This window comes from Myxocyprinus asiaticus, chromosome 2, assembly GCF_019703515.2.
Source record: "Myxocyprinus asiaticus isolate MX2 ecotype Aquarium Trade chromosome 2, UBuf_Myxa_2, whole genome shotgun sequence".
Taxonomy (NCBI): Eukaryota; Metazoa; Chordata; class Actinopteri; order Cypriniformes; family Catostomidae; genus Myxocyprinus; species Myxocyprinus asiaticus.
This window is the reverse complement of record NC_059345.1, coordinates 13792731-13817291: the sequence shown is the minus strand read 5'-3', so window position 1 is coordinate 13817291 and position 24561 is coordinate 13792731. Positions and strand designations below refer to the sequence as shown.

Genomic DNA, 24561 nt, shown 5'->3' with positions numbered 1-24561 from the left:
TTTGTTACAGCTATGGTTATGCAAGAATTGCTTTGGCCAAACATTCATGTCTGCATTTGCAAAATATACGTGTTGTGTTTTTTAGCCTTACTGTTGTATACTTGATCAACAATTCAGGTTGTCTTGATGACTTCAAAGGCTTCAGTTTTCACCTGGTATGAGAAACTTACAGAAGAGCATCTTTAGAGAATTGAAACTGCACTTGTTCAAGTGTAATGCTGCCCATATTAGACTTGTTCGGTCAGCCCGCCAACTTTCTTCCAGACCACTTGCGCATGGATCATTGCCTCCTGAAAGATGCAATTTCTCAACAACTCATGCTTCAATGAGGACGACTACATACTCGTAATGCATTTAGTGTTTTTGCTATGCAACTCATTACCATGGCACTTGCCTTTTGATAATTTCCACGACTACTACTCTGGAACACATCTCATCTAAAAGGTCTTTCCCAGGTGGCCATATATTCTAAAAGTATGCAGACTGGTTCTGAAGTACATTGTCTTTTATCAAACCCATGGAATGCTTTGGAGATCAATGTCATTCAGTGGTCTGTTAGGAGCATGCTTTGTCGGCATGGGTCGTGGCCCCATGTCTCCAGACGGCTTTTTTTTTATTTATTGAATTCTCCCTGCTTTCCGAAAAACATATAGGTAAAGGATTCTTTTCAGCAGCTGAATTACATCAGACATACATTCGTAAAAGTATTTAAGTGCCTCCAAAAGCATTATCCTCCATTTGCTGGACGATGTGGAATTACATGAAATGCAGAAGTAAATTTATAGCAAACACCTTCAGAAGTTTTTTGCGAAGGCTAGTGATTCTGAAAGTGATTTAGATTTCAGTACCAACACCTGCTTGTCTGTTCCTAAGCTTATGATTTGTTTTGCACTGTTTTAAAAGGTGCATTGTTGAAGTGGCACATTTGGACAGAGTTTAATACTGTTCACAATGTACAGGTGCCTTGAATTTTTACAAAATGGCAGCACCCACCAGCAGGCTCACGTTAGAGGCCTGCATTCCCATGGGACCCGACGCAACAGAGAGCGACAAGTTTTGATTGCTGAATGTGGTTGTGGGCGGTAAGAAACTGATATGTGCGCAGGAAGCAGGAGAAAGGAATGAATCGTGGGACTCCCGTAAAATAAAAATATCTAGACATAAATTAAAAATGACTCTTACGTTTTTAAGGTACGGAATATTATTCGTGTTATTCTTCTATTGCGCAAGAGCAACAAAAATAAACTATTTATAGGTGCAAGGTTGGTGGCTCATTCACACAAATACTTCCTCGTGCTCCATGCGGCGGAAAGTACCACTCTGAGGCTAAATGTCTGAGCATGAAGGCAGATCCCTTAGTGCTACAGATGTTAATGCTTTATTAAAGAATGGTACAAACAAATCTTTGAAACCAACCACAGGTAAATCAAATATTTGGCAATGTGTTAATGAAATGTGTGTCTGTCTCTCTCTCGCTCTCTCTCATTTTTGATGGGTGGGAATTGGAACTGGGACTGAAAAAATTGCATAGACCTCTAACTGTGGGTGGGACAAAATGTGAAATTTGCGGGCGGAAGCTGGAGGACATGCTTTTTGTGGGAGCGGGACAGAACGTCGCAGGAACGGGCAGGAGCAGGACTGAAAAATCCATCCCGTGCAGACCTCTAGCTCACGTGCAGAGATATTCTGTGACTCTTTTCCTCTGTACATCAGTATTTGTCCTGAGAGATACCTATGGGGTGATGTAGCCTGTGTAATTGCTCTAATGCAGATATAATTTCTCATAGATGGCCTTACAGTACTATATGAGTAAACCAAAATAATCTGGGATCAACTTTACAGGCCCCTTCATTCTTATTTCCTCTCCCAAACTGAACATGTTTCTCTTTCTGGCTATGAGCTTTTTCTGTGGCCCATTACTTTTCAGAGAGAGTAAACGTTGCAGCAGTCTCTGATACTTTCCATTAGTTGAATGCAAATCTGACAGCTGAGGGTTTCCCTCTCTGCCCTTGTTCAGTTTTTCCTCATTCAAAATGATGCTGTAACATTCAGTTTGCAGTTGCAGCTTCCAGCTTCCAGATATCTAACTCGCCATCTTGCTTGCCTTAAGCCAGATGATTAAAGACTGGTGTCCCAAATCCTAACTGTATAGAGCTACACTTGCTCTGTCTGCCATTTTGGCACTTTCTTCTAATCCTCAAATGAGTGACTTGTGTCAAATTCATGTGTTAGGCTGGTAAACCGCACTTCTGCTGTTGAATATGTATTTACAAAATTGTCAGTTTTCCTTTTCAGACTGTCAATTTTGTATATTGTTGGGCCCATGAAGTTCATGTAATACATTTTAATGTATGATTAAGGGAATATTCCGGGTTCAATACAAGTTAAGCTCAATCGACAGAATTTGTGGCACAATGTCGATTACCACAAAAAAATTATTTTGACTCATCCCTCTTTTTCTTTAAGAAAGCAGCAGAAATCAAGGTTAGAGTGAGGCACTTACAATGGAAGTTAATGGGGCCAATTTTTGAAAGGGGTTAAAGGTAGAAATGTGAAGCTTATAATTTTATAAAAGCATTTACTTTAATTCTTTTGTAATTTGTGTATTATGTGAGCTGTAACGTGTTTAAATAGTTGTTTTTAGGGCCTGCGGCATTACGTCATCATAGCAATGAAGTTGTTATATTTTATATAACTTTGCACAGAAAAGGTTGGTAAGTGATTTCATCACACTTTTAAAAAACTAGTTAACAATTATAGATTTGACCCATTCACTTCCATTCTAAGTGCTTCACTATAACCCAGATTATTGCTTGTTTTTGAATTTTATTTTATTTTTTTTAAGAAAAGGAGGAACAAGTCGAATTTCTTTTTTTTTTTTTTTTTTTTTTTTTTGTGGTAATCAACATAATGACACAAATGCTGTCAATTGAGCTAAACTTGTATTGAACCTGAAATATTATTTTTTAAGAACATTGTTTACTCACGGTCAAATAAACAATTTTGGTACTGTGATGGGTTGCCATTTGATGTCCTCTGTAAAAATTGGACCACTGGTGTAGGCAATAGGATAGTTTTTAATATAGCCTGCTCTCATCTGCTGCCTTTCGAAGCAAACACCTCAGGGAATATGATTTAACTACATTCGATTTACTGTGTTTGTCCAGTGTGATGGTCTTTTCATAGAGGTGATACAGAGCTGCAATCTGTTTGTACTCCAACCTTATTTCAAAGCTTTACTTGTCTTCACAGATGCTGTCATATCAGCATATCAAAGACAATTCAACAGTCTCCATCTCAAAGACTCTTTAGTATGTCACTATACCACACACGAAGGCCAGCCGTACTGTAAACAGTCGAGAGAGAGAGAGAATGAAGGAGAGGGACGTGGCATGAATAATAGTTTTTTTTAGAGGTGGGGGTCTCTAGGGAAAGGAAGATGGCTGCATGCTGTGCACAGACATGTATCTTGCCTCCAAAAAGAGCAGTGGTAATGTGTCTGGACGGGCTGCTCGGCGGAAAGCAGTCCGACTCATCCTGCAAACTCTCAATTCAGCTTGATTGCAGCAACTGTTGCTTTTCTCCCCTGTTGGGTTGTATTAGTCTTCTATCCTGTGACAGCTTGCTGGAGTGTCTTTAATGATTTAATTCCCACTGATTTCTGCTTTTTTTTTTTTTTTTTTTACTCCCCCACTTGCCACAGAACTTTCTTTTAATTCGATTTTTGGTTTCGCCCTGAGCAGTGCATAACTTTCTAATGATTAATGAAGTGTAATAAGAAAGTGACCCTGCTAGTGTAAACTGAGTTTCTGGGTTTAGCTTTTGCTCAGACCTCTGTGGTTTAATAATGTGCAATAAAGAAGACACTTCTTGTCACTGTGCCAGAATACTTTTTAGGAGTACTAATCTCTACTGATCTAATATGTTTTCTTAGGCAACTATTACTTGGGGTTGGTGATTTGAAACCTTAACCTTATATGTTAAACTGTGATGCATAACTTATTTGGCATAATTTTTGCTACGGAGATGAATGAGACCTACAGTGCTATTATTTTTCCAAGCGATAATACTTCTGATTTTCACCTGGCAGACGATAAAATGTGTCAGGGAGAGAGAGAAAAAATCGCCACAACAAACACATTTTTACATGTCCAGAGTTTTATTTTTTAAAGGTGATACCAGCTGTCTGAGCAAATTGATCTCAATCTTGATTTTATTGTTTCTGCTCTCATAGGTTGTGGTTTCTACAAACATAGCCGAGACATCCCTGACCATCGATGGCGTGGTGTTTGTAATTGATCCTGGCTTTGCCAAGCAAAAGGTTAGTCTTCTCTCTGCCTCACTTGTCTAATCTCGCCCTATCATCTGTTTCCCTTTGCCTCTGAAATCCCTAGATAAACCCAGTGGCGGGGCTCTGACAGTGACTCGAGTTAGTTATTTATTCTGCTGACATTTCCCTGGCCCAGCTGCCGCTGTCATACATGTAGTCCAGTCAGAGATGAAGGATGGCTTCACTTTGGCATATTGCTGTGGTGCAGTGGTATACGCTTATTGTTCACACAGCTCTCTTTTTTATTGCACAGGTGTATAACCCTCGCATTCGAGTCGAGTCGCTTCTTGTAACAGCTATTAGTAAGGCTTCAGCCCAGCAGAGAGCAGGTCGTGCTGGACGTACACGCCCAGGAAAGTGCTTCCGGCTCTACACCGAGAAGGCCTACAAGACTGAGATGCAGGTGAGTGAAATGTCTGTGAACCTGTTTAGAATTGTTAATACACGGTGATATTTAGTGTTTTGTTTGGTTCAATAATAGGTTGACCAGTATATGGCCTTAACATTACTTTGCTGATCTTAATGTAGGTGGCGCTATAATGCATTTTAGCCCTCGCAGATGTGCTCATCCATAGACGTTCAGTCTAATTTTCAGTTCATGCATCACCCCCATCTCGGCCTCTGAGTGGAAAGAAGCTTAATCTAGGTGTCATTAGTAAGCTGAGATGATGTACACTGCCTGGCCAAAAAGTTGCATACACTAATGTTTCATTATATTACATTGCTGAGCTTAGACCTGACCAATTGAAGCAATCACAGATCATAACACTGCCTCCAAAGGCTTGTACAGTGGGAACTATGCATGATGGGTGCATCTCTTCATGCGCTTCCCTTCTTACCCTGACGTGCCCATCGCTTTGGAATAGGTTATGTCTGGACTCATCAGACCACATGACCTTTGTCCATTGCTCCACAGTCCAATCTTTATGCTCCCTAGCAAATTGAAGTTGTTTTTTCCAATTAACCTCACTAACAAGTGGCTTTCTTGTGGCGAGACAGCTGTTCAGTCCCAATCCTGTAAATTCTTGTTGCATTGTGCATTTGGAAAAGCTCTTATGCTCTTTCACTATTAAATGTAGCTGTGAGTTCTACTGACGATTTTGTTTATGATGTGACTCCAAGTGTTTTAGTTACCTCTGATCACGATCATTCAAGGTTTTTTTTGACCACATTTCTTCCATGAAGCTGACGGTTCACCACTGTCCATCCAGGTTTTAATAATGCGTTGGGACATTTCTTAACCCAGTTCCAATGATTTCAGCAATCTCCTTAGTTGTGGGCCAATAATTTGCTCCTTATAAAACATAGCAACGTGTTTTCCATGACCACGGTATACATCTTCCGACATGGTTGTTTAAGAAATGAGAAGCTACACACTGCATCAGTTAGGGTTAAACGTATTGTTGCAAACTGTAACATTAATCACTGCAATAATGATCCAATCATAAACTCTTAAGTATTTGCTAATTTAAATCCAAACAGTGACTTTTTTTTTTTTTTGGCCAGGCAGTGTATGAATTACCCCTTTGCGATGATGTATTCAACATTTTATTATCAATATTCGATAACATATATTTCCGATGCTTTTTTTTTTTTTAGCATGCTTTTCCTGTCGGACCGCATATTGTGTTTTTGGCATCTAAGATATAACTTTGGATTATTCACATAAGCAAGCTCACAGACAAGTAAACAGTGGCTTTTTTAGAGAACTGCCTCAGGTAAAAGCAGATATAAAGTTTTTAGCTATTTGGTGCTCACAGCATTAGCGATCGGTGCATAAGAGTTTGTATTTGATGTTTTACTAATATCATATTTCACTTTTTGATTCTGTTGAACATATTTTAAACTGGTATTAGGGCTACAAAATAAACTGTACAGTCACATTCTTGAGAATGTGAGCTTTCATTTGATATGATTTTTTTTTTTGTTTATTTTATTTCTACACTATAACCACTAGGTGGCGCTTATTTTTGACGTGGATGTTTTTTATGCCTTATTTTGTTATTTTAAGTTACATAAATGCGGAAATGATGGATATCAAGAAAGTTCACATTATAAGTTTTCAGACGAAGCCACATATGCCTGATTTGTGTAAATGGGGACTTTCACGATATAGCAGCCCCTTTTGAACCTGCCAGCGGGTCCACAGAGTTGAAGGTTAAATTTGTCTGTTTCTTCTGGGAAAATGGAACCAAACATGATGACTCATCTTGCACTACATAGATTTTTGTCCAATTAGATGCTGTCTATAATGAGAATTTCTCTCCTGCAAATACCACCTCCAACCAACTAGCAAGTAGCAAACCATGGTTCAAGGCTGTGACATTAATTAAGCCTTTTGGCTATCATAAAGAAGAGACGAGCCCTTTGATATATCCCACTCAGAATTTGTTTCAATAGGAAATATATCAACATAGGAAAGAAAGCTATGCTCGTCAAGCCAATTCACAGGGACTTAAAAGTCTTGACTACAAAAAAAAGCTATTAAATATTTAATGGGGTCTTTAAATATTCTCCATCTCTATGGACCTACAAAATAGCTCATTAAAAGCAGCAGCCTTGGTTCACTTGACATATGAGAATGTGTTGGTGTGATTTGGAAAAATCCCTCTCCATCTTTCTCTCTCTTTCTGTCCCCCTTTCTCCTGAAAGGATAACACATACCCTGAGATTCTTAGGTCCAATTTGGGCTCTGTGGTGCTACAGCTCAAGAAGCTTGGTATTGATGACCTGGTGCACTTTGACTTCATGGACCCACCAGGTATGCAAAATTGCCTCGGAGGCAAAAAAGTTTTCTTGATTTTGTATAATAGTCCCTGACAAATAAATAATAACAGAATGACTAGAATATATCTGCTCTGCAGTGGGGCGGTATGCATCCTCTCTTAAACAGACTGGTATTTCAGAGTCAGACATTGCTTTGATCATGCAATTGCTTTAAAGCAATATGGAGACCGATATGCATGATGGCCAGACTTGTAATCGCTGAACAGCAATGACTCTTAAGTTTCCATGTGATTGGCTCATCAGCTTTTCCAAAAGGTTCATGACTCGATAGGCTCCCTAAAAATGCTCTCTGCTTAAGACCATCTAACTATAGGCTTAAAAGAAAAAAGCATACATGAATGTAGGTCTGGGCAATAAAACTTAAAAAATAATAATATATCTATTTAAGCCTTAAAAGGGTTCTCCCCACAATCATCATTTCAGATTTTTTCACAGGGTTTCACTGTATAGCTTCTGTACAGCCAGTAGTAAATTTAACCAAAATGTATTACAAGTTCCTTCTTTCAAAACAAATAGAAAAAGTAAGTCTGGTATAAAAGATCAATACTTATTCTTAATAACAAACTGACCACTGCACTTTTTTTTAAATTTTTTTTAATTTTTTTTTATTAAGTTTACGTGACTCATTGATACAGACAGTCTTTCTCCCTATTCAGCAAACTGCTCCAAACCTAAGGCAATGCAAATTTTCAGTTAACATGCAACTGGTCATTAGACCCAAACTCTCTAGAGACAAAGGTCAGTAATTGAATTTGTTGGTGTGTGTCCAGTGTTTATGCATTAAGTAGAGTTTCCTCCCTGTAATTGAATTAGTGGCGCTGCTGTTTGGAACTGCTTGCATGTCAGATGAAAAATTAGCCTCCTTTGTCTTGAATTAAAAGTTAGTTGTTGTTCAGGGGACCACAGCCACAATATTTTCACTGCTGGCAACAGACTTTCGTCAGAGGGAGGTTCTCATAGACTTTCATTGAAGGATGGACCTGAGCTTTGTCTAGGGACTAGAATATCATAGACAGGGTTCGTACAAAGTGCTTGAAGTACTTGGATTTGGCTTTTTCAAATGTAAATCCTGGAAAACCCTTGAAAATAGCCATTTTTACCAAGAGATGCTGAAAAAGTGCTTTAATTATAGAAAATCGTAAAATACGTTGCTTAAATCATTTAATAAAAGTTATTATTTTTGGAAAAACACGACAACAGACCACTAGACCACTTCTGAAGCAGGCAGCGCATAGATGGTGCTGTCACGTGACACCTGTTACTTTTGGCAGCGCTGTTCAGAATGGGCCAATCACAATCAAGTGTTACTGGAGGATTAAAAAAATAAATAATTTATAGATACTGCTGTGGCGGATTTAACAAGTATGAATCCTTGCAACTATCGGTTTTAATTAGAAATTACTCTCCAGAGTGAAAAAATTAGATGAGATGTAAAGCGTTCTGAGATTTGAATGCTGATCAGTGGAGGATTCAGTTTTGTGAGCCGTCTAGAGCCCCCTTGTGTAAAGACAGCTTTGTGTCAAAATAGGTTATTTCTGACATTTGGGTCAGTATCAAAATATGTTGACAAACATGTCCCTTGCTTTTTTTAATTATGAAAAAGCTTTCAAATAGCCAAAATAAAAATAATTAAAAGGTATAATTCTATAACCTAACCTTTAATGATATGACATAGCTTGACTGTTTTGCAAATGTTTTTGAAAATATATTAGAAATTGTCAATTGCCTGAAAAAAAACAAAAAAAACAATCCTTGTCCCCTTCATCTGGTACACCACTGCTATGACATGTAATTTATGTATTTATTTTGTTCTTATTTTTAATACAAGCATTAGTGCAAGGCCAAACAAGCAAAACAAAATTATTATTAATAATTTAAATAATTTAAAAAGAATGTTTGTCCCTTAATTTCATGGCATTGGTGTTGCCAATGGTAAAACCTTTTTTTCATTTTTTTTTTTTTTTAATCTTTTAAATACAAAAAGTTGTGGAAAATAATTTTTAAGGTCAGAGTTCAGAGGCTGCTTAAATATGCATATAGTGATTTTTTTCCCATCATGTTAAAAAGTTATTAATTCACATTTTAACTAATATTTTCACACAAAAATATTTGGTGTTGTAACCCATTTAACCCTCATTAGTGTTAACTTGCTTAATTTGTGAAACTAAATTAAATAATAAAAGAAAGAGCAACAGCCAAGTTGTCCTTTATGAATACAAATTGTCAACATGTTACAAAATGTTTACCCTCAGCGTTTATAGGCAAAAACTGAACGGAAAATTTCAATATTTTGTTAGTTGGAAAGTCAGCATTTTTTGAGAATGACCCATTTGCAGTTTGGGTCAGTTCCTCACATAAATCTGTTGTGTGACTTTAGAAAACATGGAACACAGCACGTGAGTCATATGGACTACTGTTTACGGACCCAGTTATTCACTTTTGCTGAAAAGCATAGTACGTTTTAAGGGAGCACACACTACAATTGCACATCAATTTCATCATGAATGAACCAAGAATTCTTACTGTGAGAATGTGTAGTTAAAGATGCACATTGAGATATGTAGTACTTGTAATAAGTGGTTTTATCAAAATTAATTAACTGAATGAATAAAATATTTTTATTTAAAATTAAGAAATAAAGAATTTGTTTTAATGACATCTCGAGCATAGTCCTTGAAAACAAATAAAAATGTGCTTGGAAAGTCCTTGAATTTAACTTTGAAGCATCTGTTCGAATCCTGCAAGGAGAAGTTGGTTCTTTTGACTTCATCCTGGAAGCAACTACACAAAACCCATTAGAAACCACCTACAACACCCTAGCAGAGTTCCAGCAAGTTTTGCACAGGTTTAAAAATAAAAATAAATTATTTTAAACTATTATTTTTTTTTAAATCTTTGTGAATATTTTTGGCTATCCTTTTTGCTAGCTCCTGAGACGCTAATGCGAGCTCTGGAGCTGTTGAACTATTTGGCTGCGCTGAATGATGACGGTGACCTGACAGAGCTGGGCTCCATGATGGCGGAGTACCCTCTCGACCCCCAGCTCGCCAAGATGGTCATCGCTAGCTGTGAATTCAACTGCTCAAATGAGATCCTCTCCATTACTGCAATGTTATCAGGTAATGCATGCTCACATAGTCACACATGTCCCCTGCATGATCTAAGACAGTGGTTCTCAACCTAATTCTTTTTGAAGCTTTAGGAACTGCCAGTTTATATGTTGTAGGCCTATATCTTAATTTCAGCTTTAATTTTTAGCATTTTAAGTAAAACATTTTTTATTTAACTTGCTTTAAATATTGCAAGTTATTTTGAGGTCCCCTTGGTAGTGTGTTGAGGCACCTGGTGGGCCAGCCTCCTGGTTGAGAACCACTGATCTAAGAGTTCTCCAAGTACAGATATAAAGTTTAATTTAATGGATCTTATAATTTCAGTTCTTTGTACCTCAAGTACATTGTTCAATTGGCAGTGTCTAAATTTGTTCAAGACAAAACAAGCAAATTGCTAAAGACTCCTGTTTGAATATCTATTTTAAATATCCAAAATTTCAAGCTACTCAAACCGTAATTCTATTACAAGGTTATCATAATGGTTACGAGACCATGAATGCAGGTGGTCTGCTTATGCATTTATCTACTTTGCTGATAGCATTATCTAGAATGACTCTCTAAAGAAGTACTCACAAAGAGGCAAGTTGCATCATTTAATGTGTTGCCAAATCACAATGGTGCTTGTTAATGTCTGTAATGCAGAGGGGTGGGGGAGAGTAGGAAATTAGATATTAGTGCTTAAGATCTCATTTTCTAGCACTTCAGAGGTTCTGACTTTGCTGGTCAGCTCTGAGCTTATCCAAGACCTTCAAACTCAGATTGAGTCAGATTAGAGGCTTGGGCATACCATGTTATGCCCTTGAGTTCCATTATAACCTAAACTCCATGACATTCGATCCACACAGCCTTTCCAGTTCATTATGTCGCCAGCATGTATTGTAAATGAACATAAGCAGCAATGTCAATCAGGTTTGGCTGTGCTAGTAGGTGATCAAATAACTGGGACAGCTCAGACAGATGAGACAGTATGTATATGAAGATCAGTTAAGTAACCTCGCCTGACTAGGATGGTCCCCCAGAACGTCAGACCACAGGTTTTACTTAATTTTCCAAGCTACCATTCCTCTCTTCCAGAATGGCAATTCAAAAGCAGAGAGAAGCAGCTCTTCCCCCCACCCCCTCCTACCTTTTGGTGTAGCGTACCCTGTGCCGTGCTCTAGCCTCAGAACTAGGCCTTGTGTCCTGTCTGGGTGAACGCTTGACTCATCCCTATGGGCGGCTATGTTGGGGCCCATACCAACCTTGTTTAGTCCCACAGTGCTTTGTGCGCCCCACCGAAGCCAAGAAGGCTGCTGACGAGTCCAAAATGAGGTTTGCCCACATCGACGGGGACCACCTGACCTTGCTCAACGTCTACCATGCCTTCAAGCAGAGTATGTATGCAATACACACACTCACTGAATTATATTTTGTGCTCATCTGTAGTGATTCCCTTCCCCCATTTTTAATTAGCCTAATTACCTAAATATATTATGACTAATTTCAGGTTGTTTTTGTAGGTGGCCAAAAATCTTAATCAAAATCAGTGCCTGCGAGGCAACGCATGTTAAAAGCTGTTCAAAAGAGGCGACTCTGGAAGCACAGCAACTTACAGTGTGCAATACATTTCACACTATATCAACTTCTGTATTTTATGTAGAGATCCCGCAAGTTTCTTTTTTATTCATTTAAGGGATCAAATTTTTTTGCAAAGCTCATTTTTCATTGTTGCACTTGGGGCTGTAGGATATATACAATTTTCATGATAAATTTGCGAAGATTTTGCTGATGATATAAAATAAAGCAGCATCATGGTGATTTTAATGCGCTTTTTATTCGGTTGTTGGTTTCGCAATCAGCGAAAATGCCTTGTTGATGAGAGAGGTCAACAGAGAATGGCCAGACTGGTTCGAACTGACAAAGTCTACGGTAACTCAGATAACTGCTCTGTACATTTGTGGTGAGAAGAATATCATCTCAGAATGCTATTCTGAGATGCGGGTTGGCGCTGTTTGGCGGCACGAGGGGGACCTACACAATATTAGGCAGGTGGTTTTAATGTTGTGGCTGATCGGTGTATAGTGTCAAATTTCAGCACTTTCAAAATCTACGATTTTAAAATGTGTAATCGTGATAATTTGCATATTTTTTGTAGTTTATCACAATTAAAAAATGTAATCGACTGACAGCACTATTTTAAATATGATTTTACTGTATTTTACCCCTTGTATTAAACATTTTGAATCTACTTTGCTACAGTGTTGTTTGAAAGGACGTTTCAACCTATAATCACCCTTTTTAGCAATTTTAGACCAAAAACATAAATATTGAAATTTATGTCGAATATTGTTGTTTCACTATATGGTAGATTAATAATTAAAAACTAAGCCAACATCTGAATCTCTTCAAGCTGTCATTTTGTTGATTTGCAGGTTTAGTTTAGTACAAAAGTATTATATTTGTCTGTACACTTAATTTAGCAATTCAGATGTGTTTAGATTTATGCTTGCTAACCCAATTTTAATATCTACAGTTGAAGTCAGAAGTTTACATACACTTAGGTTGAAGTCATTAAAACTCATTTTTTTAACCACAGATTTCATATTAGCAAACTATAATTTTGGCAAGTCGTTTAGGACATCTACTTTGTGCATGACACAACAATTGTTTACAGACAGATTGTTTCACTTTTAATTGACTATATCACAATTAGGATTGGGCGATATGTCTTAAATTATATCTGGATATTTTTCAGCCTATTGACTATATTCGATAAGTATCTCGATAATGATGTATTTGCTCTAAAATGGCTCAAAAGTGTTTGTTTTTTAACAGAGGAACCATCATTTCATCCAAACAGCCATTGTAGCAAAGCAGATTAATTATTTTAAAGACATTAAATAAAAATCTAATCATTTGTTTTTCATTAAATAAACACAAGGGAGAATGAAATTCAGTAATTTTCATTGATATGCATTTTATATTTATATTTCATACACAATGATACATAGTAGCTTAATAAAAAGCATTATTTACCTTCAAATGTTTTTGCTGTGCAAAGCTACTTCACTGACTTATTTTTGAAACCCCAGTTTAACATTGCATAATACTAAATTATTAATGTGGGACACGTCAGGTTGATTATTATAATGCTTAATTATCATTATTATTCTAATTATTAGATTTGCGTTATACAAAATAATATCTTTCTGTCCTGTTTACTTCATCTTCACCTGGGGGCTTTTATTTTGACACCAAAAGTGCTGCAGGATTTACTTCAACTTCACAACGAGCTTTTATTTCAACACAGAAAAGGCAGTATACCTTTTTCACACTCTTTGGAATGCGGAAGTAAATGTTTTGCAGGGTAAACTTCGACAGCGGTGAATGGGAATGAATGGGAGATCACAGCAAATATTATTTTCACTTATCCATTTGCTCCAAGACCAAAAGAAAAAATCCGCTATTATGTTTGAATGACTTTCCAGAAGAGGAAAAAATAGAGAGCAGTGGATTAAGACAGTCAGATGGGAGATGACAAATTTACTGTCACTCTCTCAGCAGCTGTAATCGAAACCCCCTCACGGCTGAAGTAATTCGTTTTTTAAAATGAATTCCAGGGTAATATAACAATAAACATAATGTTATAAAAAAAATTAAATATTTTAAAAAATGATAATATAAAAAAGTTAGCTAGATTTACGCTGCTAAAGGCGGAAACGCGTCATCACAGTCTGTGAAAAAGATCTGTGTATTTGACAGTTTACAAAGTTCTGCATTTCCTGAAACACTGTAATCCCCTTTTCTGTTATTCTGTGCCACGTTTATAGATTTGTATAATAACTTGTAACTGTTACTAATGTTTGGAATTGTGTGAATGCTTGAACCTGCATTAGTTTGATTTCACAATGCATATGAACTGATCTGAGAGTGCCGCCATGCACGTGCACACAGATCAGTGCGTCACTGGTTTGTTCTGAATCACACACAGACCATTTATCTGTCTTTAAATCACAACCTTTTGTGGATTAATAATCGCATATGACCAATTTGCCATTTTGATGTTATTTTGTTTAATTGTGCAGCCCTGAAGGATTGTGAAATTAGTCTACTGGTGTGCTCTTTATGAAACTTAATGGCCACATGAAAGCAAATTAAAATCATCACGATATTGGTCAATTTGACATTGTCAGCAAAATTATCTCAATTACATCATTAATATTCGATATATCGCCCAGCCCTAATCACAATTCCAGTGGGTTAGAAGTTAACATACACTGAGTTAACTGTGCCTTTAAGCAGCTTGGAAAATTCCAGAAAATTATGCCAAGCCTAATTTAGTTTATGATAGGCAAATTAGAGTCAATTGGAGGTGTACCTGTGGATGTATTTTAAGGCCTACCTTCAAACTCGGTGCCTCTTTGCTTGACATCATGGGAAAATCAAAAGAAATCAGCCAAGACCTCAGAAACAAAATATGTGGACCTCCACAAGTCTGGTTCATCCTTGGGAGCAATTTCCAAATGCTTGAAGGTACCACGTTCATCTGTACAAACAATAGTACGCAAGGGACACCATGTGACCATGCAGTCATCATATCGCTCAGGAAGGAGGCGCATTCTGTCTCCTAGAGATGAATGTAGTTTTGTGCGAAAACTGCAAATCAATCCCAGAACAACAGCAAAGGACCTTGTGAAACAGGTAGACAAGTATCTATATCCACAGTAAAAAGAGTCCTATATCGACATAACCTGAAAGGCTGCTCAGCAAGGAAGAAGACAGTTTGCAAGTGCACATGGGGACAAAGATCCCATAATGACCATCGTTATGTTTGGAGGAAAAAGGGTGAGGCTTGCAAGCTGAAGAACACCATCCCAGCTATGTAGCGTGGGGATTGCAGCATCATGTTGTGAGGGTGCTTTGCTGCAGGAGGGACTGGTGCACGTCACAAAACAGATGGCATCATGAGGAAGGAAAATTAGGTGGATATATTGAAGCAACATCTCAAGACATCAGCCAGGAAGTTAAAGCTCGGTCGCAAATAGGTCTTCCAAATGGACAATGACCCCAAGCATACCTCCAAAGGCTTAAGGACAACAAAGTCAAGGTATTGGAGTGGCCATCGCGAAGCCCTGACCTCAATCTGATAGAAAATTTGTGGGCAGAACTGAAAAAGCATGTAAGAGCAAGGAGGCCTACAAACCTTACATTCTGTCTGGAGGAATGGCACAAAATTCCAGCAACTTATTGTGAGAAGCTTGTGGAAGACTACCCAAAATGTTTGACCCAAGTTAAACAATTTAAAGGCAATTCTACCAAATACTAACAAAGTGTATGTAAACTTCTGATCCACTGGGAATGTGATGAAAGAAAGAAAAACTGAAATAAATCATTCTCTGTACTATTATTTTGACATTTCACATTCTTAAAATACAGTAGTGATCCTAACTGACCTAAGACAGGGAATGTTTTCTACGATTAAATGTCAGGAATTGGGAGTTTAAATGTATTTGGCTAAGGTGTATGTAAACTTCTGACTTCAGCTGTAACTCTTCTTGTTCTAAGACCATGAGTCTGTGCAGTGGTGCTATGATAACTTCATTAACTACCGCTCACTGATGTCGGCTGATAATGTGCGGCAGCAGCTCTCTCGCATCATGGACCGCTTCAACCTGCCACGTCGCAGCACAGAGTTCACCAGCCGAGACTACTACATCAACATCCGCCGTGCTCTTGTCACAGGCTTCTTCATGCAGGTGTGTGTCTTAGTGTTTGTCAATGTCTGTGTTATCTGTATATTTCCATTAGTGGAGGATAAATAGACAAAATAACTGGGCATATTATGTCTAAAATGTAAGATACTTGATACTAACTTCTTGTTCATAGAACTGTTGTAAAAAATCTATAAAAATGTGTATTATATTGCTTAATATATTTGTTTATTTGTTTAATGACCAAAGAACAAAACACTCCCTTAAAATTAGTTTGTAAGAGCTGCTTCAAGTTTTGCCAGGGTTTTGATGGTCAAATTGTTTTAAATATCTATAATGTTTTCAGATTCTACAGAAGGCGATTGTGGGTATCACTGCATGATGTTGCTTAGGCACCCACTGAGTATTATTTTGTTAAATTATATCGTCCATTGGTTTCTTTGCCTTTTCTCTTTTTATCCCGGTAAAGTTTCCCCAGCCCAGAGGCTTTAAACATAATGTGTTGGCACTTCAACAGAAAGCCATGTGGATGTGGCCGTGAGGGCCATTTTAACAGATCTTGATAAATACACGTTTACTGTGGGTATCCTTATAATCTCTGAATAATACTATGTAGCATTTGCCCGAAGACACAGAACTATGAGACTTTACAAAACCTTATAAATTGAATAGCATCCAATAGTGTTGGATGCTGATTGGTAAATACAAATGCAAATGTACAGGCTCCGTGCTAAAAAGTAACAGCTGTGACGCAAAACACCTGTTCACCATATTGCTGCTCATCACCCATGGAGGCCAACTATTAACATTGTTTACATATCAGGGACTCTATGTTCTAGTGGAAAGATGGCACACACTTGAATTTAATAAAATAGCATTTATCGGTATTAATAACTTTTGGTACACTGCCTGGCCAAAAAAAAAAAAAAAAAACGTCGCGTTTGGATTTAAATTAGCATGTACTTGTGAGCCTATGATTGGATCATTATTGCAGTGATTAATATGTTTTAGTTGGCAACAATTCTTTTAATCCTAACTAATGCAGTGTGTAGCTTCTCGTTTCTTAAACAACCATGTCGGAAGACATATCCCGTGGTTGTGGAAAAGCTGTATTTCAGAAGGGGCAAATTATAGGCCTGCATCAAGCAAAAAAATAAACAACTAAGGAGATTGCTGAAATCACTGGAGTTGGGTTAAGAACTGTCCAACGCATTATTAAAACCTGGAAGGATAGTGGTGAACCATCAGCTTCCCGGAAGAAATGTGGTCAGAGATCACAAACGCTTGAAGTTACATCGTGAAAAATTGACAGTAGAACTAATGGCTATGTTTAAAAGTGAAAGTATGAGCATTTCCACATGCACAATGTGACGAGAACTTACAGGATTGGGACTAAACAGCTGTGTGGCCACAAGAAAGCCACTTGTTAGTGAGGCTAATCAGAAAAAATCATCTTCAGTTTGCTAGGGAGCATAAAGATTGGACTGTGGAGCAATGGAAAATGGTCATGTGGTCTGAGGAGTCCAGATTTACCCTATACCAAAGTGATGGGCACGTCAAGGTAAGAAGGGAAGCGCATGAAGCGATGCACCTGTCATGCATAGTGCCCACTGTACAAGCCTCTGGAGGCAGTGTTATGATCTGGGGTTGCTTCAGTTGGTCAGGTCTAGGCTCAGCAACGTTATGCGGCAATAAAATGAAGCCAGCTGACTACCTGAATGTACTGAATGACCAGGTTATCCCATCGATGTATTTTTTCTTCCCTGATGGCATGGAAATATTCCAGGACGACAATGCCAAGATTCATCGGGCTTAAATTGTGAAAGAGTGGTTCAGGGAGCATGATGAATCATTTTCACACATGAATTGGCCACCACAGAGTCCTGACCTTAACCCCATGGAAAGTCTTTGGGATGTGCTGGAGAAGACTTTACAGAGTGGTTCAACTCGCCCGTCTTCAACACAAGATCTCTGCCAAAAATTAATGCAACTCTGGATGGAAATAAATGTTGTGACATTGCATAAGGTTGTTGAAACAATGCCACAACGAATGCGTGCCGTAATTAAAGCTAAAGGCGGTCCAACAGAATATTAGAGTATGTTACCTTTTTTTTTTTTTTTTTGGCCAGGCAGTGTACATTTAGCACTGTGAACTTCCAGATAGTAAACACTCATGAACAATTTTTCACATTCTGAATTTTTACATTTTTTTCTGCTAACACTGTCCAACAGTATATGTTCATGCACTACAGAAGATTTGTGTCATATTTTTATGAAAGTCAAGAAAATTCCCACCAAAGTGTCATTTCCACCACTGTATATTTCTGTAACCTTTTTAATGTTTTTGAACATTTATATAGCTAAGGGTAAATTCAAAGCTAACATTTTATGTATCCTAATGACACACGTTAAAAAAATAATTTCACCTAATTTGGCAAAATTATGGCTTGATTGGAAATTACATCCAATACAAATATTCTGCTCACAAGTAACATTTACCTTTGTGAAAAATTGATGGAGAAAATAAAATTGTCCTTCAATATATTTATTCTGTAATAAGCCTCTTATCTTATTGTTTAAAGGCCTTATGTTTAGCCCATTAGTTTTCTAGTTCTAAACTATAATAGAACTAAACTAAATTACAACTAGTTTTAGAGAAGAACTGGAATTCTCCCTTTATTCTCCTCCCAGAATTAAAAGGTGCTATTTCTGTTGGGAATACATAATCACTCAAGCTTGCTAATGTAATGCATGGCTTTCTATCAAAGTGCGACCATTTAAATGCACACTGAGAAATCAAGCCAATTTTCGTCCTGCGTAGGGAAAATAAATGACATTTTTATCGAGTCTGTCTCCTGGAGGGGGTACCTGAAACAAGTGACCTGACTAGTTTAATTACTCCATTAATATTGAAATATTTGTCAACATTAACCTTTACTGGCGAGACAAATTTGTGCCTTAGTGTACGAATTACTGGGTGCTCTATTGCCAATGTCTCTGTTTGCTTTGGGCTTTTATTGAGACTGATTGCCCAGGTCAAATCAAATCACTTTTATTGTCACACAACCATATACACAAGTGCAATAGTGGGTGAAAGTCTTGGGTGCAGTTCCGAGCAACATAGCAGTCATGACAGTGATGAGACATATACCAATTTACAATAAACAGATTTACACATCACAATTTACATATCTAATATACACATGATTACACAACACAATATACAAATAATATACAATGTACAGTATACAATATACACAATATAGAATACACGTACACACAATATAGAATACACATTATACAATAAAAATAGTATATATATAAAATATACAGTAGGTTGTATTGTACTGTATTGACATTCAGGTTGTCGGTTGATAGTCATTTGCCAGTGTGTTGTTAAGAGAGAATATAATTTATGACAGTCCAGTGTGAGATAATAAGATTAATAAAGTGCAGTGCTGATGTATATTGATCATGAGAGATCAAGAGTTCAAAAGTCTGATTGCTTGGGGGAAGAAGCTGTCGTGAAGTTGGCTGGTGCGGGTCCTGATGCTGCGATACCGCCTGCCTGATGGTAGCAGTGAGAGCAGCCCATGACTTGGGTGGCTGGAGTCTCTGATCCTCCGAGCTTTTTTCACACACCACCTGGTATATATGTCTTGGAGGGAGGGAAGCTCACCTCCGATGATGTGTCTGGCAGTTCGCACCTTCTGAGGGTGGGTGCTTCCTGTTTCAGTTTCTGCCTGTAAGCAGGCAGAAGCAGAATGGAAAAGTGATCCAATTTGCCAAATGGTGGGCGGGGGAGGGATCTGTAGCCATCCCTGAAGGGAGAATAGCAGTGGTCCAAAACTCGATCCCCTCATGTGTTGAAACTAATGTGTTGGTGGTATTTTGGTGCAATTGATTTAAAATTGGCTTTGTTAAAGTCCCTGGTCACAATGAATGCGGCCTCAGGGTGCGCGGTTTCCTGCTTGCTTATACTCCCATACAGCTCCTCGAGTGCCTGGTCTGTGTCGGCTTGCGGTGGGATGTACACAGCAGTGATAATGACTGCTGTGAATTACCTCGGTAGCCAGAATGGTCGACACAGAAGCATGAGGAATTCCAGATCAGGAGAGCAGAAAGACTTGATAGAATGTACGTTCCTCTGATCACACCAGGATTTGTTGACCATAAAACATACACCACCACCTCTGCTTTTACCTGAGAGGTCTTTCGCTCTGTCCGCTCGGTGCACGGAAAACCCAGCGGGTTCGATGGCTGAATCTGGAATATCAGCAGACATCCCAGTTTCTGTAAGGCAGATAATGCAGCAGTCCCTCGTCTCTCGTTGGAAAGAGATCCGCGCTCTCAGCTCACAGAGCTTGTTGTCCAGAGACTGAACATTTGCCAGTAGAATACTGGGTAGCGGGGGTCGATTTGCACGACGTCTTACTCTGATGAGAACGCTGGCTCTATTTCCCCTTTTCCTTCTGCGTTTCCGCTGCTGGGCTGCCCAGACAAAGGGCTCCGCTGGCGTGTTTGTAAACAGTGGGTCGGCATTGAGGTATTTAAAGTCTGGTTTTCGGTGTGCTATTGCGGAACCAATGTCCAAAAGTGTTTGTCTGTCGTAGACAATAAGGCAGACAACATCCAAGACAAAAAAACATAGGATTGTAAACAAAACAAACAAAAAACTGCAGTGTTGTGTCAGAGCTCGCAACACAGCAGCCATACTCGGTACCATCTTGAGTCCAAAAAGGTTGAGGTTAATCTCGACATCCGTACGCCGCATGTTTAAGTGTCTGAGGAAACGACCGTTTGTGTGCCTTTGGTTTGCTCGTGGTTGATTTATTTGTCATTTGCATATATGTTTTTATCAGGTTGCTCACCTGGAGCGCACCGGGCACTATCTGACAGTGAAGGACAACCAGGTGGTCCAGTTGCACCCATCTACCGTACTGGACCACAAGCCTGAGTGGGTTCTCTACAACGAGTTTGTGCTGACCACCAAGAACTATATCCGCACCTGCACTGATATAAAACCTGAATGGTAAGCTAAAACTTCCACATTGAAATATATTATTTGTTTGTGCTTGTCCAAGCTGAAGTGTCTAAATACAAATGGAATTGCAAAAATAATCACCACTATAAAACAGATTCCAGAAACTCCCCCATCTTACATTGGTTGTACAAACAGATAGTCCCGCCCAAACTCACACCACTGGTTTAGCCAACGTAGTGTTGGCAGTCTGGACAGACTGCTCAAACAGAAGAATGTATTGATTTCGCCACAGAATAACCACATTGTTTACACTTAGGTGAATTCAACATACAAATGGCTTAATTATAGTTTACTCTGAATGTTAAGGGGGATAGGAGGGAACATAGGAAAAATTACACGCATCAGCTTTAAGAGAATGCCTCTGTTGGCAAAGAGAGAAAAAAGTCAAAAACAATGTGACTAAACATTCTGTACTTATCTTTTCATCCTCTAGGCTGGTGAAAATTGCTCCACAATACTATGAAATGGGCAACTTCCCTCAGTGCGAGGCTAAGAGGCAATTGGAGCGCATCGTCGCTAAACTTCAAACCAAGGAATACTCTCAATACTGAATCTAATCAATGGTTTAAGGACAATACATGTTTTGATTTCAGTATACGCTGTGCAATGCTTCTTTGAGCTCTGAAGTTGTACATCGTCATGCATCATCATTCAACATTAGATTTCTGTCTCTGTTTTCTGTTTTGATTTGTTGAGATATAATAATTTTTTTGTAACTCTTTTGCTCTCATCAGCTTCATGTGTTTTTGCTCCTGATAATAGCATATTGTTAAATTGTCACTCTTTTAAGGATTGGTTGGGAGAAGATGCTTAACAGGGATACCACCATCAACTCTCTTTTTTTTTTTTTTTTTTTTGCATGAGCATTCATGTGGATGTTGACATTCCTTATTGACATTGATAATTTACTGCTGTGTTATTGATTAGAGAAATCTGTTTATTCTGTAAAGGAGCTTTTACTTCAATAATAAAAAAAAACATTATTAGCCATGGTTAAGCCTTACTGTTAATGTGTACTGTTATTGCTGAAATTCTTTATAATTTCTTATAACATTTTTAGGGCCATGTTCTTTTTTTCTAATAATGAAATAATAAAAGTATCAATTAAGAAAACAAATAGTCATGAGAGAAAAATACAAACCATAAAATTATGCCTTATTGCAGCCCAAATCATTTTCAGCAATTGCTCACGAGTATGACAGAAATTGCCCAAATACACACTCGGCTTAGTAGTTAGAAGATAAAGCAAATTTAACAAAGCAAACACTTGGCTCCTCAGACTTCAAAATGACTTTGTGCAAAAATCATTCAAACCTTTGTTTAAAATATAGAAAATAGAGGAGGGAAGAATACATGCAGTACATCAGATCATATTGGACCACAGTAATAGATCTGATTAGTTGGAATAGAGTGGTAAAATCATCTTTATTGAATAGATTGTCTTTCCCTCAGAAATGGCTCTTTTTGATTTACAAGTTTTAACATTGGGATCTGCATAACACAGCATTCTGTTGTTGAGGTTGCTTGATTAATGCAGGTCTCTGATAAGAGGGAGGGAAAACAGATGTGCTCTCTTGTTTTGCACAGCCCACTGCAAATGATTTTCTTTTGTTTCTTATTTTATTTGGTTACATTGGTTATTAGACTTTGCAAAGGGTTTGGATATGATTCCCAAAGGTGAATGACAAAGTGATGCTCCCACCAGCTACTGTATGGCTTGAAATTGTTGTAATCTGTATATAAAATTTAAATTAATTTAGACCATAAGGTTTATTAATAACACGTGTTGTTTATTAGAATGACATCGAAGGGGAGCTCTGCCCAGCAACGATTTCTAAATGTGCTTCGATCTGTTTTATAATAAATGGGGAAAGTACAACAACCATCTTTGTTAGCGTTGAAACTCGTTTTTTATATGTTAACTTCTGAGAATAATTGCGTTTAATGCCATTCATTTTTAATGCATTTACCCAATGTGGCATTCCAACCATTTTGTTCTGTTCTATCTGATCTCAAAAGACTGTGTGTAATAGTTGTAGTAGTATCTTTGCCAAAGCACCGCCATTTGTGTCGTGTTTGATACGCTCGTGCAAAAATCTGGTATCCAGGATGGAGAAAGACATTTAATAAAACCTTTTAATAAATCTAAAAAATAAAAAATCTTGATTGTACAAGAAAAGTCATTTATGGTCCTTGTATGGAGGAATTTAATCATAAAAGCTCAACAAATCTGAAATATCACCTGTAAGTAAAACACATTTTCAGTACAGGTACAACATTTTTATGAGAAGACTGAGGACTACTGCGTCATCTGTAAAACATAATTGGTACATGTTTTCTTTGTTTCTAAAATAATTGAATGGAGTAATATGTTCATTACAAATCAATTTGGATTATTTTCCCTTTTTAAACTAAAATGAATTTTTGGCTGCTGCCTGCAATTTTTCACTCCTAAATTTAAAAGTTCACCTTACACCTATACAGTGGACGAATTGGGGGAAAAATTGTCTCGTTTTACAGAACACCTTTTTCAGGACATCTGAGATATAACGTTGGATTTTTTTAAAATCCAAGCAAGCTCAGACAAACAATGGCTCATTGTAAAGAAAACAGCCTAAAGTAAGAGTTGATGTAGAGTTTGTGGCTATTTGGGGCTTACAGAAGCAGTAATAATGGCAGACATGAGACATATGTCTTTGTTGTCTTAGAGATCACATTTCATTGTGTGATTCTTTTGATAATAATTCAAACTGTGGTGTTAAGAAAATAAAATATGTACAGAATGTACAGTCACATTCCTGAGAATGAGAGCTTTCATTTGATATATGACTTGCATATTTAAGTGCTATGTTAAAAACTTTAATATTCATACTTGTATATCTACATCACCTCTAGGTGGTGATCATTTGCAATTCAAAGTTTTTAAGGCTTTATTTTGTTATTTTATGTAACAAAATTTAGATGTTAAATGGTACCACCTATGAGTGACTTATGCATTTGGATACTTATACAAATTTTGTATTATTTTTTATTTTTTTTATCCCCTTTTCTCCCCAGTTTTGGAATGCCCAGTTCCCACTACTTAGTAGGTCCTCGTGGTAGCACGGTTACTCACCTCAATCCGGGTGGCGGAGGACAAGTCTCAGTTGCCTCTGCTTCTGAGACCGTCATTCTGCGCATCTTATCACGTGGTTTGCTGTGCATGACACCGTGGAGACTCACAGCACGTGGATGCTACTCTCCGCGATCCGCGCACAACTTACCACGTGCCCCATTGAGAGCGAGAACCACTTAATCGTGATCATTAGGAGGTTACCCCATGTGACTCTAACCTCCCTAGCAACTGGGCCAATTTGGTTGCTTAGGGGACCTGGCTGGAGTCACTCAGCACACCCTGGATTTGAACTCACGACTCCAGGTGTGGTAGTCAGCGTCAATACTCGCTGAGCTACCCAGGCCCCCTAATTCTACAATTTTTAACTTATCACGCTCCGGCTCACGGGCCAGAGTTTAAGGGTTTAATATATAGACAGCCCTAGCTAGGTTAAACCAAAATTATTTTCAGTAGTATAGTCATTATACAGTAGTGCTGGAAATGGA

The 24561-nt window shown here is 38.0% G+C and overlaps 1 protein-coding gene across 1 annotated transcript in view; it reads left to right on the top strand.

Moving 5' to 3' along the window:
- LOC127450849 (ATP-dependent RNA helicase DHX15-like) overlaps window positions 1-21953 on the top strand; it is a 51494-nt gene extending 29541 nt beyond the window's left edge. The window contains exons 7-14 of the mRNA XM_051715262.1: window positions 4235-4321; window positions 4584-4733; window positions 6983-7091; window positions 10045-10236; window positions 11478-11600; window positions 15772-15962; window positions 20780-20949; window positions 21395-21953. Of these exons, the coding sequence (XP_051571222.1) occupies window positions 4235-4321; window positions 4584-4733; window positions 6983-7091; window positions 10045-10236; window positions 11478-11600; window positions 15772-15962; window positions 20780-20949; window positions 21395-21512 (1140 nt within the window). The 3' untranslated portion in view covers window positions 21513-21953. The remainder of the gene's footprint in view (window positions 1-4234; window positions 4322-4583; window positions 4734-6982; window positions 7092-10044; window positions 10237-11477; window positions 11601-15771; window positions 15963-20779; window positions 20950-21394) is intronic.
- The last annotated feature ends 2608 nt before the right edge of the window (window positions 21954-24561 follow it).